The 16,758-nt window shown below is 37.6% G+C and overlaps 3 protein-coding genes across 4 annotated transcripts; 1 reads left to right on the top strand and 2 right to left on the bottom strand.

Annotated features, from left to right (window-relative positions):
- Nucleotides 1-591: 591 nt before the first annotated feature.
- On the bottom strand, nt 592-3,105 carry LOC145124704 (putative WEB family protein At4g17210). 2 transcript variants are annotated; one of them, XM_079060147.1, is made up of 3 exons: nt 2,815-3,105; nt 2,362-2,598; nt 592-2,249 (listed from the first exon to the last, which is right to left on the bottom strand). In XM_079060147.1, exons 2-3 carry the CDS (start codon nt 2,587-2,589, stop codon nt 732-734), a joined length of 1,746 nt encoding a protein of 581 aa, XP_078916273.1. In that variant the 5' UTR covers nt 2,590-2,598; nt 2,815-3,105; the 3' UTR covers nt 592-731. The 2 variants fall into 2 exon arrangements, with proteins under 2 accessions (XP_078916273.1, XP_078916272.1); XM_079060146.1 differs by having other exon boundaries at nt 2,362-2,617.
- A 153-nt stretch (nt 3,106-3,258) lies between these two features.
- AACT1 (Thiolase family protein) lies at nt 3,259-5,727 on the top strand. The gene is made up of 9 exons (XM_079060148.1): nt 3,259-3,583; nt 3,823-3,921; nt 4,016-4,189; nt 4,268-4,373; nt 4,456-4,672; nt 4,760-4,825; nt 4,891-4,976; nt 5,058-5,268; nt 5,363-5,727. Exons 1-9 carry the CDS (start codon nt 3,553-3,555, stop codon nt 5,609-5,611), a joined length of 1,239 nt encoding a protein of 412 aa, XP_078916274.1. The 5' UTR covers nt 3,259-3,552; the 3' UTR covers nt 5,612-5,727.
- On the bottom strand, nt 5,363-8,691 carry LOC145124703 (cellulose synthase-like protein E6). The gene is made up of 8 exons (XM_079060145.1): nt 8,278-8,691; nt 7,888-8,191; nt 7,669-7,809; nt 7,448-7,579; nt 7,146-7,358; nt 6,847-7,071; nt 6,406-6,753; nt 5,363-6,310 (listed from the first exon to the last, which is right to left on the bottom strand). Exons 1-8 carry the CDS (start codon nt 8,547-8,549, stop codon nt 5,765-5,767), a joined length of 2,181 nt encoding a protein of 726 aa, XP_078916271.1. The 5' UTR covers nt 8,550-8,691; the 3' UTR covers nt 5,363-5,764.
- Between the last annotated feature and the right edge of the window lie 8,067 nt (nt 8,692-16,758).

The raw sequence follows: 16,758 nt of genomic DNA on the forward strand, positions 1-16,758 counted from the left end.
CAAAATTAGAAATGACGAGAATTATACTTTAATACTTTTTCTATTTTTATCGATTTGTGTTAATGTATTATTATTATATTATTATTTTACTTTAAAAATTTAAATAAAACAATGTTATTTCCATTATTGATTGTCTATGTTTTTTTTTTCAATTTATATAATTATATCAAATTATAAAACATAATCATTTTATCATTATTCTAGACATAAAGAATGCTTCTTATATCTTTAAAACACATTGCAAATATATTATTAATTGTTAAACGTCTATTACTTTCAAAGTTGTTTTATGTTGTTCCCGTGTGGTACACGGTTATAACCTAGTTTTTTATAATTCTAGATCAAATTTTTTGCCCCAAAATTATACACTCCATTTCTGATCTTTTTCCTTTTGCGCTTCTCGTCTTCTTTTATTTCCAATTAATCTACTAACCGACATAAAACAATTTGAATTAATAGACATCCCTTTTCACTTAAACCATTTCTTAGTTGAGATTGATAGTAAAGCTCTAGTGCATGACGACTGCAGAAGGTATCTTTTTTCATTTTCCAAGTATATTGACAAAACAAGTACAAATCAACATCCATGCTAATGCAACATTTTCTATTTATAACTAGAACAAATGATGAAATATGATACAAGAAAATCAACGAAGGAAAAGAAGCTTGTTTAATTTTTCTAATCCTAGATTAATTCCAACTCTTTATATATAAGTGATTTTGGGCCAAATTTATGATCCTTTGGTTTCTTCTCTCCACTTGTTGAGTTCAGTTTCTACTGTCTGTCTTGCTGCATCAGCCACCTCAGCTGTTTTCTCAGCTTTACTAATTTCTTCTTCGATTTCCTTTTGTTCTTCCATGCTTTTCTCCAGCTTTTCAAGGATTCCTCTCTCATTTTCTTTGATTGTTTCCACCTCAGCCATAATAGTTTCCACTTTTGTATCAGCCTCAATTATTGCTTCCTCAGATTTTTTATTCAAAGCTTCAAAATCTTGAATCGATAACATAATCATGTTATCAGACTTGGAATCAGTTAACCCTTCCGTACAAGACCTTTTGCGTATTTGATCATTCGCAAGCTCCTGTTGTGCTTTCGCTTCTTCAACCTCTCTTTCTGCAACTTCCAGCTTCGATTCAGCTTCTTTTATCTCCACCTCCGACCATTGAGCATCCCTCCAAAGGTTTTCCACTTGTCTCTTCATTTCCTCTTCTTCCTTTCTCGCCTTCTCAGCTTCCAACAACATTTCACGTATTTTGAGTTCCAATTCGTCTACCTCGTTTGTTGCTTTGGTTTTCTCTGTTATGGCGTCTTTGACTTCAAGTTCGATTTTGTCTAATTCACCTTGCAATTGCTCTCTTTTTATCTCTTCTTCCCGTGACACAGCAATATCCCTCTTCACATCCTCAACTTCCTGTTTCAATGACTCCACCAAATCTCTAAGAGATGTCTCTTCTTCCTTCGTTTCATCAAGTCTCTTTTTTGCATCATCAAGTTCTGAATTTGCATTACTAAGAAGCTCCATATCTGCAGCACGTACCTCCTTCAGTTGCTCCTCTAATACGTTAATTGCTCCTGTTGTTTCTTCGAGTCTTTTTTCTATATTCCCCGGATCCTCCTCGGATACTTTTCTTAGGTTTTGAATCATTAAATCAGTGTCTTCCTTTGCGTTCTTCTTGGACTCCAAGAGCGTTTCCTTTCCTTCCATAAGATTTGCGTAGTCTTCCTCAGCTTTAGCAGAAGCAAATTTGACGCGTTCAAGTGTTACACTCATGTCAACAACATCCTTTGAGAGCTGTTTTATTTTCTTTCGGTTGATTTGTGTAGCATGTTGAGCCTCAGCAGCTCGTTGAACGGCAGCCAACTTTGCTTCTAATGCAATATCGAATTCCCGTTTAAGGTTGTTAAGTTCTTGCTTGGTGGCAATAAGTTCATTGGCAGCGACTTTATACTGGTTTCTTTCGTTGTTGATTGTTTCTTGCCTAGCTTCGTCATCTGCTTGGTTTTCAGTGGATTTTAGTTGTTCAAGTTCATGGGCTCGAATGTTTGCAGCTTCGGTTTCCTGAATTGATGCATGTTTGGATTCGCTTGCTGCTTCTAGTTTGTTGGTTAACTCCTGCAACGTCTTATTAGCCTTGTCCAGATCCCGAAGCGCTTTCTCTTTTGTTGCTTCTGCAGTTTTGACGTATTCTTTATGCTTATCGATCTCCTTGAGGATCCAATGCAGCTGTGCCTCCTTCCCTAAAACACTCTTTATAATGAACAAGACTAATTGTTATGATATAGATAGAGTACCCCATGCAGGATTGATCGATCGATTGTTATTATAATGTATGATAGGAAATTGATTAATTAATTGTCACCTCCTCTAAATTAGGTCTTGGTTTCTTGATGACAGGTTTGTCGACTTTGGGGGATGCTTCAACAAATAAGGTGACAGCGGCCCTAACGGATTCAAAAGGTGCAGCGGTGTCAATCTCTCCGACTGCTGCTGCTGATGATGATGTACTTGGCAAGGATGGGTCGGTGGACGACGTCGGTGCTGGAGAAGCAGCCGCATTTTGGCGGTTTCTTGCTTGAAAACCAAACATTATATTTACCTATGTATAATATATCCACCTTCATCATCCACATTACATATTCATCGTCAAATCGTATAACAGAAAAAGAGAAGAGAATTTAGCAAGCATGAAAATGTGGCTAGGGTTTGACACAGACAAAGAAATTAAGATGAATTGAATTGATATTATAACTAAACTTTAATATATATATATATATATATATATATATATATATATATATATATATATATATACCTCCAAGGGTGGGCTGCTTCAATTCGTGTGTTTGTCTCAATATATATGAATGTGTTGGCTTCCGTGAAGTGTAGGGTAATTGGAAATTATAATACGGGAGAAGATAAGAGACATGATCAAGAATCTCTCTTTCCCTTCCCCCCTATCTGTGTTTACCAAATGAGGAAGGTGGAACGTTGGAGAATCTGACCGCGAAAAACGAAAAACAAAAGGATGGTGATCAACAATATTGTGAGCCTATTTTTGTGGGATACATAACTCAAAATTTATAAACATCTCATATCCTACAGATCTGATATTCATATTTGAACTTTGATACTAATAATAAATCGAAAACAAATTAAATTTTGAATGGACGAATAAATCTTTAGTAACCAAAAAATTTTTAAAAAAAATCTGGTTATCCATATTTGACTTTAAATCTACCAGAAATGAATGTAACAGTTCTGAATACATGAATATGGAGGACCGAAAAATACAGAGCATAAAAGCGACGTAAAATAATGAAATTCAATGTGTTTTGTCTTATACCGGTGCAATAGTAGATAGAAGAAACCTCAGCCTTTTCCATTTCCAAGTTTCAAGTTCCAACAGGACAATCGTCTCCACCGAACTTCTTCTTCCCAATAAACCTTTCTTGATTGGGATTCCACACACTCTCAGCTTGTCATCCATCCTTTTTACGCTCAATTTTCCCTTTCTGTAGTTTGTTCTTTTTTGCAGAATTCTCTCTAAATCATGGCTCATACCGATCAAATTAACCCTCGAGGTACCTTTCAATCCTTTCTTTTCTTGTCATACTCTGCTTCTTAGTTGACACGGATAGAGCAATTACTTGCTTGCCCTAATGATTGTACTAATTTTAACATTTTTAAAGCTTTTCTGTTCTGAATTTGTACTGAATTTGATCCACGAATAGAGAAATTACTTGCTTGCCCAAATGATTGTATTAATTTTAACATTTTTAAAGCTTTTCTGTTCTGATTTTGTACTGAATTTGATCCACAGATGTTTGTATTGTGGGTGTTGCACGAACACCTATGGGGGACTTCCTTGGTTCTCTTTCATCTCTCTCCGCAACCAAGCTTGGATCCATAGCCATTGAATGTGAGTTACCAATTACCATATTTCTCTTTACTTATATCCCTTGAGCTTCAAGTGTAATATACTATAACCCTAAAATGACCTTCTAACACCGCAGGTGCTCTAAAAAGGGCTAACATTGATCCACAACTAGTCCAAGAAGTTTTCTTTGGAAATGTCCTGAGTGCAAACTTAGGTCAAGCTCCTGCAAGACAGGCTGCATTAGGTGCAGGCATACCAAATACAGTCGTTTGTACAACTATTAATAAAGTATGTTCATCTGGGATGAAAGGTTAGTCTTACGATTATTGACTCAAATGCTTTTAATTATTTATAATCATATAACACGAATTCTGTTTTTCCAACTCAGCAACAATGATCGCAGCACAAAGCATTCAAGTTGGTGCCAATGATATTGTAGTGGCTGGTGGCATGGAAAGCATGTCTAATACACCTAAATATGTAGCAGGATCAAGGTTAGTCTCAACTGTTAAATATACATCTCATTTTGTAATTTTTATGATATTATTGATGACATGTATTAAATTAAATTAACAGAAAGGGATCTCGACTAGGACATGATGTTATCATTGATGGCATGGTCAAAGATGGTCTTTGGGATGTTTACAATGACTTTGGAATGGGAGTTTGTGGTGAGTTATGTGCTGAAAGCTTCAAGATAACAAGACAAGATCAAGATAATTATGCTGTTAGAAGTTTTAACCGAGGAATCACTGCACAAAAGAAAGGTGCATTCAAATGGGAAATAGTTCCGGTGAGTGTCAAACTTTATGGTCAACAAGATGATGACGTGGCATAGGTTAAATTATCTTACCATGGTGGTTTCTACTTTCTCGTGTAGGTGAAAGTTTCTTTGGGAAGAGGGAAAGGAACTACAATTGTTGATAAAGATGAAGGTTTAACAAAGGTAATTAGTCTTTATGTAGATTATTTATGGAGTAATGTTGTGGATAATTTGTTTTTTGTGTATAGTTTGATGAAACAAAGTTGAGGAATTTAAGACCTAGTTTCAAGGTTGAAGGTGGTTCAGTCACTGCAGGCAATGCTTCTAGTATAAGGTCTGATACTGTCACTGACATTGTCACTGTCACTGTTATTGTCACTGTGTCACTGTTTCTTATAAGATGATGAATGCACAGTGATGGAGCAGCTGCATTAGTGCTAGTGAGTGGAAAAAAGGCATTAGAACTTGGATTAAAAGTGATTGCTAGAATAAGAGGTTTTGCTGATGCTGCTCAAGCCCCTGAATTATTTCCAACTGCTCCAGCTCTTGCAATACCAAAAGCTATTTCAAATGCTGGATTAAAATCTTCACAAATTGATTACTATGAAATAAACGAAGCCTTTTCTGTAAGTATTCATTCATGTGTCAAATTAACTAAAATCCTTACTTTTTTATTGTTTTTGTGTTGATGAATTCGTGATTTGGAAATTGGAATTGTAGGTTGTGGCTTTGGCTAACAAGAAGTTGTTAGGAATTGGTGATGAACAACTTAATGTTCATGGTGGAGCTGTATCGTTAGGGCATCCATTAGGTTGTAGTGGAGCTCGGATTTTGGTTACCTTGCTAGGGGTATTATGGGAAAATAATGGAAAGTTTGGGGTTGCTGGTATTTGCAATGGGGGTGGAGGAGCATCCGCGCTTGTTCTTGAGCTCATGCCATCTTCAAGGATGAGTCACTCCAGACTGTGACAAGGAAATTGTAATGATGTCTGTATCGATTAAGTGTTTGTTGTATAAATAAAGTTTGTTTCTTTTCTGGACTAAATAAACCGTCTTAATAAGAATAAATGACCATTTTACCCTTACATTTCAACAAACAATAATATTTTTACATATTGGAATCTAAATAATGGCTAATGTACAAAATAATACAGCTAACATAGTTGACTGAAAGGTAACAGAAGAGGGCATGCTACCATTATCCTTGCGAAAGAACATCCCTTCATATAAAGGAATGTTAATGAGAATTATCAAACCACACAAAACCATCTGTGCCCCTAATTCACTAAAACCATTAATGTCTAAATCCATAACCACCATCTTTACTCCATTAACAAAACTGAGAACATTAACGAGTGCAAGTGTTGATAAGATGTTGAACATTGGTGACGTGGCACCAAATTCCATGATCTCTTTGTTGTATCTCTGTAAAGTATCTTCTTCAGAAACCTTTGATGTGATGACAAAACCAGAAGTGGTGAAACCCATTGACTTGAAGACGACATCACAGAATCCAAAAAGGTAAGAAGTTAATCTTCTGTACAACCACATTCTTTGGTCATTCCACCAACCTTTTACTGTCCCCCCTAACCAGTAAAACTCCCCCAAACTGTAGGCGTATTTTCCAACAAATACATATGCAAAAGGTAGAAAACAGTAGCTTGATAACTGCATAAATAGTTCAACACAATCAAACATATGAATGATATTATAGTAAAAAAGAAATGTAAGTTGTTGATTTCGAAATGTTTGAAAAGTCAAACCTTTGGGAATAGAGAGATGTGTGCGAGGAGACAATAAGAAGGGACAGAAACGTAATATAGCGTAGCCCAACAATTTGCAGCCCATAAGAGGTAACAGCAATAAGAAATTTGAAGTCTCAGTGGAATTTTGTTGTGCCCGAATACAAGGGGGCAGTATTGGGATAAGAATATCTGGAAGTCACCTTCTGCCCATCTTTTTGTCTGTATAAGTGTCTGTAACAATGTAGTTGGAGCAAGTCCTAAGAACCCTTTTCTTTTTGGGTTTAAGTGGACAGATCTCCAACCTCTACATTTTATGGAAAGTCCAGTAATAATATCTTCAACGGGACATCCATACTTTAATCCCATCTGTAAGTATACAGTTAGATATATACTGCAATGTGTGTGTGTGTGTGAGAGAGAGAGAGAGAGAGAGAGAGAGAGAGAAAGAGAGAGAGAGACCTCTTTTCCCCATTGAGTGCTGTGTTCATAGCTACAGTTTGCAAGAATTTTGCATTCGTTTTCGATCGCGCCAATACTTTCTGTAATTTCTTTATGATTCTGTTTCTCCCAATTAATTTTTGAGTCTAGGGTATAGATTCTGCCACAGAGAGTATCTCTTCTGTGAAAGCAACCACTTCCGACATATAGGCACCCCCCATAAGAGTCAAAACCTCCAATCTCCACCTTTATCAAAAGGGTAATATGGTCATTTACTTACATTCAGACAGTTCATTCAGTCTAAAAAGAAACAGTCTTACATCATTGATGACCATTAGAGAATTGCTGTAAACATCGTTTCTTGTAAGATTATCAAAATTTTGTGGAAACTGTACGAATGCAATATTTTTGCTCCTTTCTTCATCCATGAAAAAGCACATGGCATCTCGTATAGATTCTGAGTTGTTTGAGTACATATCGCAATCTACATTTAGAATAATTGGGTTGTTGCTTATCTTTGATGACACCCGTATCTGTTGATTCATTTACAAATGAGTAAATCCACTAAATCTTCAATTCATGTTCTTTTTGTCATACATGAATGATGTGTTAAATAGATTACCAGAGCGTTCATGGCTCCTGCTTTGAAGTTATGATGCCTTGCAGGTCTCTTCTCACGTGCCACGTATACCAAACCTGGCAAACTTTTCCCATCTGTATCTCTTGCTTCAGGATCTCTTTGATCAATTAGTATCTATATATAAAAGTTTATAAATAGTATATAAGTTCTGTTTTTTTTTTTTTAAAAAAAAAAACATGTAGTATGTGAAAAATGTGACGTACTTGGATAATAGCCTGATGGTCATTTTTGTTTGAACCCAAAACCCATTCTTGAAACCCTTTATGCTCTTTTCTCATCTCTTCTGTCACTTTCCCTAAACTTGTGGTGTCATCTATTCGTTTCCTCATTTCTTCATATTTATTCTGTTTGGTTATATAAAATATAATTATTAATTTATGATACTAGTTTATTATTTATGTAATTATGTTGCGAGGTCTGACCTTGATAGATGACCATTCATTGTTGATAGGAGATGCATGAGCAAAGTAAGCTGAGGGTGAACGTGGCTCAATCTTGTACCTTTTGCAAAAGGGTAGCCAGTGTTTGGAGAAACGAGAAGCTTCTAGAAGTGCATAGAACATTAACGCTGATCCACCATCATCGGAGACATAAATGTTGAGCTTTTCCGGTGGGTAATCGTATGCCATCATGGATAACACCGTGTTTATCACCATTAATGGCGGCTCTATTACTGGGTCGGCTGTACAGACAAATATGTCAACACCAGGAAGCACGTTTTCGTACCTGCAAACATAAATAGACAACATTAACATCACAACAGCCACATGTTGAAGATAAGATTGTGGATAATAATTCAGAAATTAAGAGACTTGAGAGAGGGTTGGTCTTTGAAGGTCTGGTGTGTGACTGGATTCCATCGAACCAACTGGGTTATGAGCCAGTAGAAAGTGAACCATAGCTCAGCCATGAACAATCCAATCCATAAATATCTTCCGGTTTTGCCCTTTTCGGGTGTGTGGGTTGCTCTATAAACGCATATCAAACATATAGCCATCGCCATTGATGCTGCATAAACCTTGAATAAGGTTCTTCCTTTAGCTTGCTTGGTTTCAAATAAAGGAAAGTGGTGTATGTCTCCCATCTTTTGCTCTGTGTGCGTGACTGTGTGTATGTGTGTTTTGATGTTTTATTTGGTGGTTCTGGCATGCAAGGCAGGTCACGTATTGTTGTTTTCTTCCTTATGGGTTAACGAAGGGATGGAATTGATCATATAGGAGTTGGCATTTGGTAACATCCACAAAATAGTAAAGACAAATAAAAAGGAAAAGGAAAATGAGTAGTGGTGTAAATGATCCAACTAGAGACACGTGTCATGGGTTGGGGTTGAATTGGAGTCTTTTGACAGACTGCCTTTGTTGTGTAGTCAATAACCTTATTAAGTTATTAGATATACACAATGAATCCAAAAGTAAACGAGTTAAAACACAAACGCCAATCGAAGTTGCTTACGGAAAAGATTCGTTGACAACCTAATACATGTAGAGTGTTAGTGCATCAATTGAGCAATGCCACAACGTTTAGTGTTTGTTACACAGAAACAATATATGGTTCGGTCGATGTGACCTACGTCCATGGGCAGGAATAAAAGATTATTATGGAGTCGGGTTATCCATTCCTGTCACCAAATTTCAAGTCACATATTAACAATGTTGCTATTGTCATGTTGTTTAAGTCTTCAATTATTTCATTATATTCATATAAATCTCTAACCTACTCAAAAATCTACATATTTGGATTAGGTAAGCCTTTTGTCTTTTAACAAAAGATAAAGTTTATATCTTATAAACTTTGAGTTTATAAAATATAAACTTCTTTTTCCTTTTTTCTTCATGATGGCCGAAAACGAGGGAGAAATAAAAAGCGATGGCTTTCTTCTTAGTTAAATCAAAAGAAATAAAGCATGGTGCATGCATGGGGACAAGTTTGTTTAAAGTGCTTATTGGATAAAGACATTTACATTAAGTTCATGCTTCAAATAGCTAGTGTCTTGCACTCTTGGTGGTGCTTCTTTCCTCCCATGGCCGAAATTATTTCTCTCCCTCTCATTTTCTCTTAATTAATTAAGAACACTTGAGATTACTTGTTTTTACATGTACTCTTTAAGTTCATATTGGTTTTGTCCTTAAAGCTTAAGGGTTTAAGAGTTTATGGACTAGCATCTACATCAAGTTGAGTCATTGTTGGTGTCTCAAAGGTTCCACATTCTTCATCAACTTCCAAGCCTCCCAAGAGGACCCAAAGAACAACAAAGGTTGTTATTTCTTCTTCCTTTCTATGGTTGGTGTTTAAATCTTTCTATAACTTGCAAGATGATCCTTGGTGGGTATAAATGTTTATGTTATTTTCGAAAATCATAAGTCTTCCGTTTGCCATTTTGTAGTTTTTGAAACTATTTTTGAAATAAAACTCAACAATATTTACATAGTACTCAAATTAATCTCATTAAAATAATGCTCTTCGTGATCCAAAGTCAGTGCTTCCCATAACCTACAACATGAGCATTATTTCCCATCATTTCAGTAAGCAAATCCATTGCTTTTGAAAATAATCCATTTTTGCATAACTTGCAAACAATTTTGTAACATCCATAAAAATTTAAAACTTTTTCAAACATCAAAAAACCGCTATGTAATACAAAATTGCTTTCAAAATAGTTTAAACATCAGAGGATCCCAGAAATTCATATCATAACATGTGTGGATGTGTACGGTCACGCCTTCACCTTCCCGCGATCATTTGGAGTACCTGAAACAATAATCCATAAATGCAAGCTCGAAGGCTTAGTGAGTTACCCCCAAATACCCATACACAACAATACACATATAATAACAAACAACATACTATGGGTCCAATCAACCATCGGGTTGGAATACCCCAGACCCTCAACCGTCGGGTTGGAATGCCAACATACTATGGGTCCAATCAACCATCAGGTTGGAATACCCTCGGCCCTCAACCATCGGGTTGGAATGCCAACATATTATGGGTCCAATCAACCATCAGGTTGGAATACCCTCGACCCTCAACCATCGGGTTGGAATGCCAACATACTATGAGTCCAATCATCCTCGGGATGGAATACTCTCGGCCCACAACCATCAGGTTAGAATGCCCACATACTATGAGTCCAATCATCCTCGGGATGGAATACTCTCGGCTAACAATCAAACATGTGCACATACATCAGATAATCACATAACAGTCTACAGAGACAACATACAAGGGGTCATATCATCCTTAGGATGGAATACCCTCAACTACCAATCAAACATGTACACATATATCAGGTAAGCACATAACAGTCTACAAACAATCAAGCAGATCTAGCAGATCACTAAGCATAACATCATCCTATCTACCAGGATACCGATCTAACAGATCATGACAGCACACAACCATAAGATTGTTGGATAAGATGTCTAAGTCCATAACTTATTTGATATATACTTGACCCGACCCGGCATGGTCCATTTGGGTTGCACTTCACCCAAACTAGTTATGGATAATTTTATGAGAGTTGTATACTTACGATTTATTAATATATTATAAGTTATAATATATTAATATAAAGTCATGTTACCTAATTAGTTTTAATCTTGAATTAATTATGAATTAATTTAGTGATTAAAAGGAAGACTAATTAAATCATGGGCTATTATATTTATATGGTGTGGGCTAACACTCATTTGGGAATGGGCTAAGCTTATATGGAAGTCCATGGATGATCCATGAAGCTTTTACCCATGGATCCTTGGAAGAGGAAAAGACATGGGTTATTAGGGTTTCACCCTAACCATGTACACTATATAAACAAGCTTATGTTGCATGAAAAAGACACTAATGTGTGTGTAAGTGTGGTGGCCAAAATCAAGAGTTAGTATACTCTCTCATACATTTTCCAAGTTTGTGGTGATTTGTGATTTCCATTTGAGGCATTCACATTATTGGTGCTTGGCTCTCAAACTCCAAGGAATCAACAATCAACAAAAGGTATGTAATTCATCTAGTTCTTTTATGGTTAAAAGTACCCCATGCCATGCTAGATAGGTTATAAACCTTGGAAAATAATATTTTGCATGTATCTTAGACAAACATAGATCCAAGGTTTAATAGGGTTGCATGTACACTTAGGAAGTGTTAGAATGCTCAAAACCCAACAGTGGTATCAGAGCCTAGGCTTGTTTGTTTGATACTTGATGCAAAATAGTGATAAAAAGTCGTTTTTTTGCTGTCTGACTGATGAACTCGCCGAGTCCATGGGGGGACTCGCCGAGTTCATGTGTAAACTCATCATACTCGCCGAGTAGGTTGGTGCACTCGGCGAGTAGGAGCCTCAGAATGCAGATTTTCGACTTTTGCTGCTGGAAATGGACTAGAAACATTACCCTAAACTGTTTTGGTGTTTTAAAACTTGTTTTAGTTGGTGTAATGGTTGTTCTAATCCATTTACAATAGCTTATATCAAATTTTCATGCTTTGTATGTGTTCATATAATTCTTGAAACTTTGATGATCATGTTCATGTTCTTATGAATTTAGAAGATGATAGGAATTATTTGCTGAATTGTTTAGGATTAATTCTTGATCATTTATGTGTTTTAACGGAGTCCATAATTTGTCCTCAAGTTATGGATATCCAAAGGTCACTTCTTTTAAACACACACTTAAAACACATAAGTTACATGGAAATGAAGAGTCTTCATTTTTATGAACCTTTAATTCATAAGTTATGAAATGAAAAGTTTTGAATAGTTTCAAAACTTGTCCTCAAGTTTTGGAATTTGTAAAGTTACACACACTTTAATATACTTTAATTCCAAACCCTTAGAGTTTTAAAAGTTAAAATTCAACCCTTATACTATTTATAACATTAATGGTTAATTATTATATATATGTATAAGATCAAAGTCGTCTTACCGCTAGTACGCCTCATTCACGAAGCCAGTCTATAAGGTGGGTATAAGGTTGTTGCCTATAAAATGGCAACTTAATGGGTGTCCACTCTCACCCACCGCTTGCTTGACTGGTGGAGGGTCGTTAGCCGAACGGGTAGGACAAGGACTTATAAATTCTCATTAAAAGTATGATGAATATTATAAAGTAACTAAACCTTTTATAAATTCCCAATCTTAGTTACTTTAGGAAAATGTGAATATGGTGCTAACCCATGAAATTCACACTTTGTACCTTACCAAGTCGTTGGTGGAGCGTGTGTGGTTAACCGGCACACTAACTTGGACTAGTAAGGATCACGAAGGGTGACTTAATGTTTATCATAGATCGGTGGAGCGTGTGTGGTTAACCGGCACATTGATTAGGTGATAATATTAAGGGTACCAAGTGAATTTGCATGGTTATTCACACCTTGTTTTGTGATCCTCGGCATCCCAGTCACAAAACTTGAAGGGCACAATCGAGATTGAAACATGCCATTGAAAAGTTCAATGAATCTCAAAAGAATCTAGGAATTTCAAAAACCAATTAAACCTAATAATTCATTTCATTTTCATGGTGGAAATTGGTGAATCGTCATTCACCTACCTTCAAATATATTATAGCTTAGATTACGGCATCCCTCTTCTAAGTTATAATATATTGTGTTGGATCCTAGCCTTAATATTACATTTGGGTGTATTATTAAGGATTCGATATATCTAATCTAAACTTGTTTTCTTCTTTTCAGATGTCTTCCGACAACAAAGCTTCGGGCTCTAACCCTACTGGCTCCTTTTCCCTCATGAACCTTTGTGGGAGGGTCATCTTTGATGGTTCCAACTTCATGGATTGGATCCGGAACATCAGGATGGTTACTCGTTACGAGGACAAGGAATATGTCCTCGATAAGGAGCTAAAGGAGCTTGATGAGTCCACTGCTACTCCTGAGGAGGTCGCTGAGTATCAGGCACATGAAAGAGATGCCACCAAGGTGGCATGCATCATGATGGCCACCATGACAGCTGAACTCCAAAAGTCCTATGAGGACTATTACCCTTTTGAGATGCATCAGGATCTGATGGAAAGGTACCATCAGAGTGCTCGTCAAGAGCGGTATGAAATAATCTCCTCCATGATCACTACCCGTATGAAGGATAGCGAACCAATCACGAGCCACATGCAGAAAATGCAAAGGTATGTAGACCGTCTAATGAAACTGAATGTGAACTTCCCTGAGGAGTTGGCAATTGATATCATTTTGCACTCCTTGCCCTCGTGTTATGATCAATTTCGTATGACATACCACATGAACAAGGAGGAAGTTACACTCAGTAAGCTTCAAGGACTTCTGAAGACTGCCGAAAGTGGTCTTAAGAGTAAGTCGGTTGCTACTCCTACTCCTACTACTACCCCTGTTTTGGCTATCGGGCAAGGCAAAGGGAAGAAGAGGAAGCACCCTTCGAAGGGTACCAAGGGAAAGTCCCTTGAAGGCTCCTCATCTGGAACCAAAGGTGGTTCTATCACTCCTTCTGCCATCCCTAAGGATGCTGAATGCTTCTACTGTCAAAATAAGGGGCACTGGAAGCGAAACTGCCCAAAGTACTTGCAGGATGTCAAGGATGGGAAAGTGAAACCATCCCATGCAGGTATTTACACTATATTGTCTAATAACTCACCATATTCTAATTCTTGGGTTCTTGATACAGGTTGTGGTATTCACATCTGTTGTGACTTGCAGGGCCTAAGAATAAGTGAGGATGTGGAGCACGGAAAGATAAACTTAATCATGGGGAACAAGAAGGTTGCACCTGTTACCAAGATTGGAGTTTATACTTTGTTGCTAGATAGTGGGTTAAAGTTAGATTTGAATAAATGTGTGTACTCGTCTGAAATGGCGAGGAATATTATTTCCTTTCATGCTTTGTACAAACAAGGTTTTACCTTTTCTTTTGATAATGAAGTTGGTAGTATTAATGCTTTCTTTAATAATGTTCTTTATTTTAAAGCATTACCTTGTGATGGTGTGTATGAAGCTGTATCGGTTGTAGATAATTTAGGAAATAATGTATTATATATTGATTCTTCTACTAGCTTGGATAAAGCATCTTTGTGGCATTGTCGTCTTGGACATGTAAGAAAGAAACGCATAGGCCAGCTCCAAAAGGATGGAGTCTTGGAGTCGTTCGACCTCAAGTCGGATGATAGTTGTGAGTCTTGTCTACTTGGAAAAATGACAAAATCACCCTTCACTGGTACTTGTGCAAGGGGTGAGGGTTTGTTGGACCTTATACATACTGATGTATGTGGACCATTCAAAACCGCCACAAGGGATGCTAATCGCTATTATGTGACTTTTATTGATGATTTTAGTAGATATGGTTATGTCTACTTAATCAAACATAAGTCAGAAACTTTTGAAAGGTTTAAAGAGTTTAAACAGGAAGTAGAAAATCAATTGGGCAGGAACATTAAGATGCTTCGATCCGATCGAGGTGGTGAGTATCTTAGTACTGAGTTCCTCGACTATCTTAAGGAGTGTGGGATTGTCTCACAATTGACACCTCCCAGGACACCACAGCTGAATGGTGTGGCTGAGAGGCGTAATCGAACTTTGTTGGACATGGTTCGCTCTATGATGAGTCGAGCTTCGCTACCAATCTCTTTTTGGGGGTATGCCTTAGAGACTGCCCCCCACATCCTTAATCTAGTCCCTACAAAGAAGGTTGCCAAAACACCTCATGAGATGTGGACTAGGAAAGTTCCCAATTTGGACCACATCAAGATTTGGAGTTGCGAGGCTTTCGTGAGGCGCGAAACTCATGACAAGCTCGAACCTCGCAGTGAAAGGTGTATTTTCATCGGCTACCCACAAAAATACTTTGGTTACCTCTTCTACAGACCCAGTGAGAATGTGGTCTTTGTGGCTAGGAGAGGGGTCTTTCGAGAGAGAGAATTTATAAGCCAAGGAGACAGTGGGAGGCAAATTGACCTTGAAGAAATTCAAGACTCAATTGGTGAAGGAACCTCAGACACTAGCAATCAACTTGAGGAGGAAATTCCTGTTGATCCAGCTGACGAATCTATACTTCCGAGGCGTTCCACAAGGGTTAGGAACACACCTGAGTTTTATTATGGATTTCATATTACTACGGAAGGTGATACATTTATCAGTGACAGTACACTGGTAAATCTGGATGAACCTAACCTTGTTAAGGAAGCCATGGCAGGCCCAGAGTCTGCTAAATGGAAGGAGGCTATGGACAGCGAGATACAGTCCATGTATGACAATCAAGTTTGGAACTTGGTTGACAATGTACCAGGCCGTAAGACAGTCGGGTGCAAATGGATCTTCAAGAAGAAGACCGACATGGATGGGAAGGTGCACACTTATAAGGCTCGACTGGTTGCGAAGGGGTTTACTCAGACTCAGGGAATTGATTATGATGAAACCTTTTCACCAGTAGCAAAGATTAAGTCTATTAGGGTTATGCTAGACATTGCTGCATTTCATGATTATGAAATATGGCAAATGGATGTCAAAACCGCTTTCCTTAACGGAAAGTTGGCTGAGGATGTTTACATGAATCAGCCAGAAGGTTTTGTCAGTGCAGAGTACCCCAATAGAGTGTGCAAGCTTGAGAAATCCATTTATGGATTGAAACAAGCATCTCGAAGTTGGAATCTTTGTTTCGATGAGAAGGTCAAAGAGTTTGGTTTCTCAAGAAGTGAAGATGAGTCCTGCGTGTATGTCAGAGCTAGTGGGAGTATAGTTAGCTTTTTGGTACTGTATGTGGATGACATACTACTCATAGGAAATGACATCCCAACCTTGCAGGAGGTTAAGTCCTGGCTTGGGAAGTGCTTTGCTATGAAGGACCTTGGAGAAGCTACCTATATCCTAGGGATAAGGATATTAAGAGAAATGAGTAAAAGACTAATTGGACTTAGTCAGAGTATCTACTTGGATAAGGTGTTGAAAAGGTTCAACATGCAGAATTCCAAGAAAGGAGAATTACCGATCCAAAGCAATGCCAAACTGAGCAAGGCTCAGAGCCCGAGTACAGAAGATGAGATAGCTGAGATGAGTCGATTACCTTATGCTTCCGCTGTTGGTTCGATCATGTATGCTATGACTTGTACTCGTCCTGATGTGGCCTTCGCTTTGAGCATGGTCAGCAGATATCAGGGGAACCCTGGCAAGGCTCATTGGACTGCGGTAAAGAATATTCTCAAGTACCTGCGGAGAACTAAGGATTGGATCCTTACCCTTGGTGGGAGTGATGACTTGAGAGTAGTAGGGTATAGTGATGCTAGCTTTCAGACTGATAGGGATAACTTCCGCTCTCAGTCGGGCTG

The sequence above is a fragment of the Lactuca virosa genome, chromosome 7, assembly GCF_052849685.1.
Source record: "Lactuca virosa cultivar CGN04683 chromosome 7, Lactuca_virosa_CGN04683_v6, whole genome shotgun sequence".
Taxonomy (NCBI): domain Eukaryota; kingdom Viridiplantae; phylum Streptophyta; class Magnoliopsida; order Asterales; family Asteraceae; genus Lactuca; species Lactuca virosa.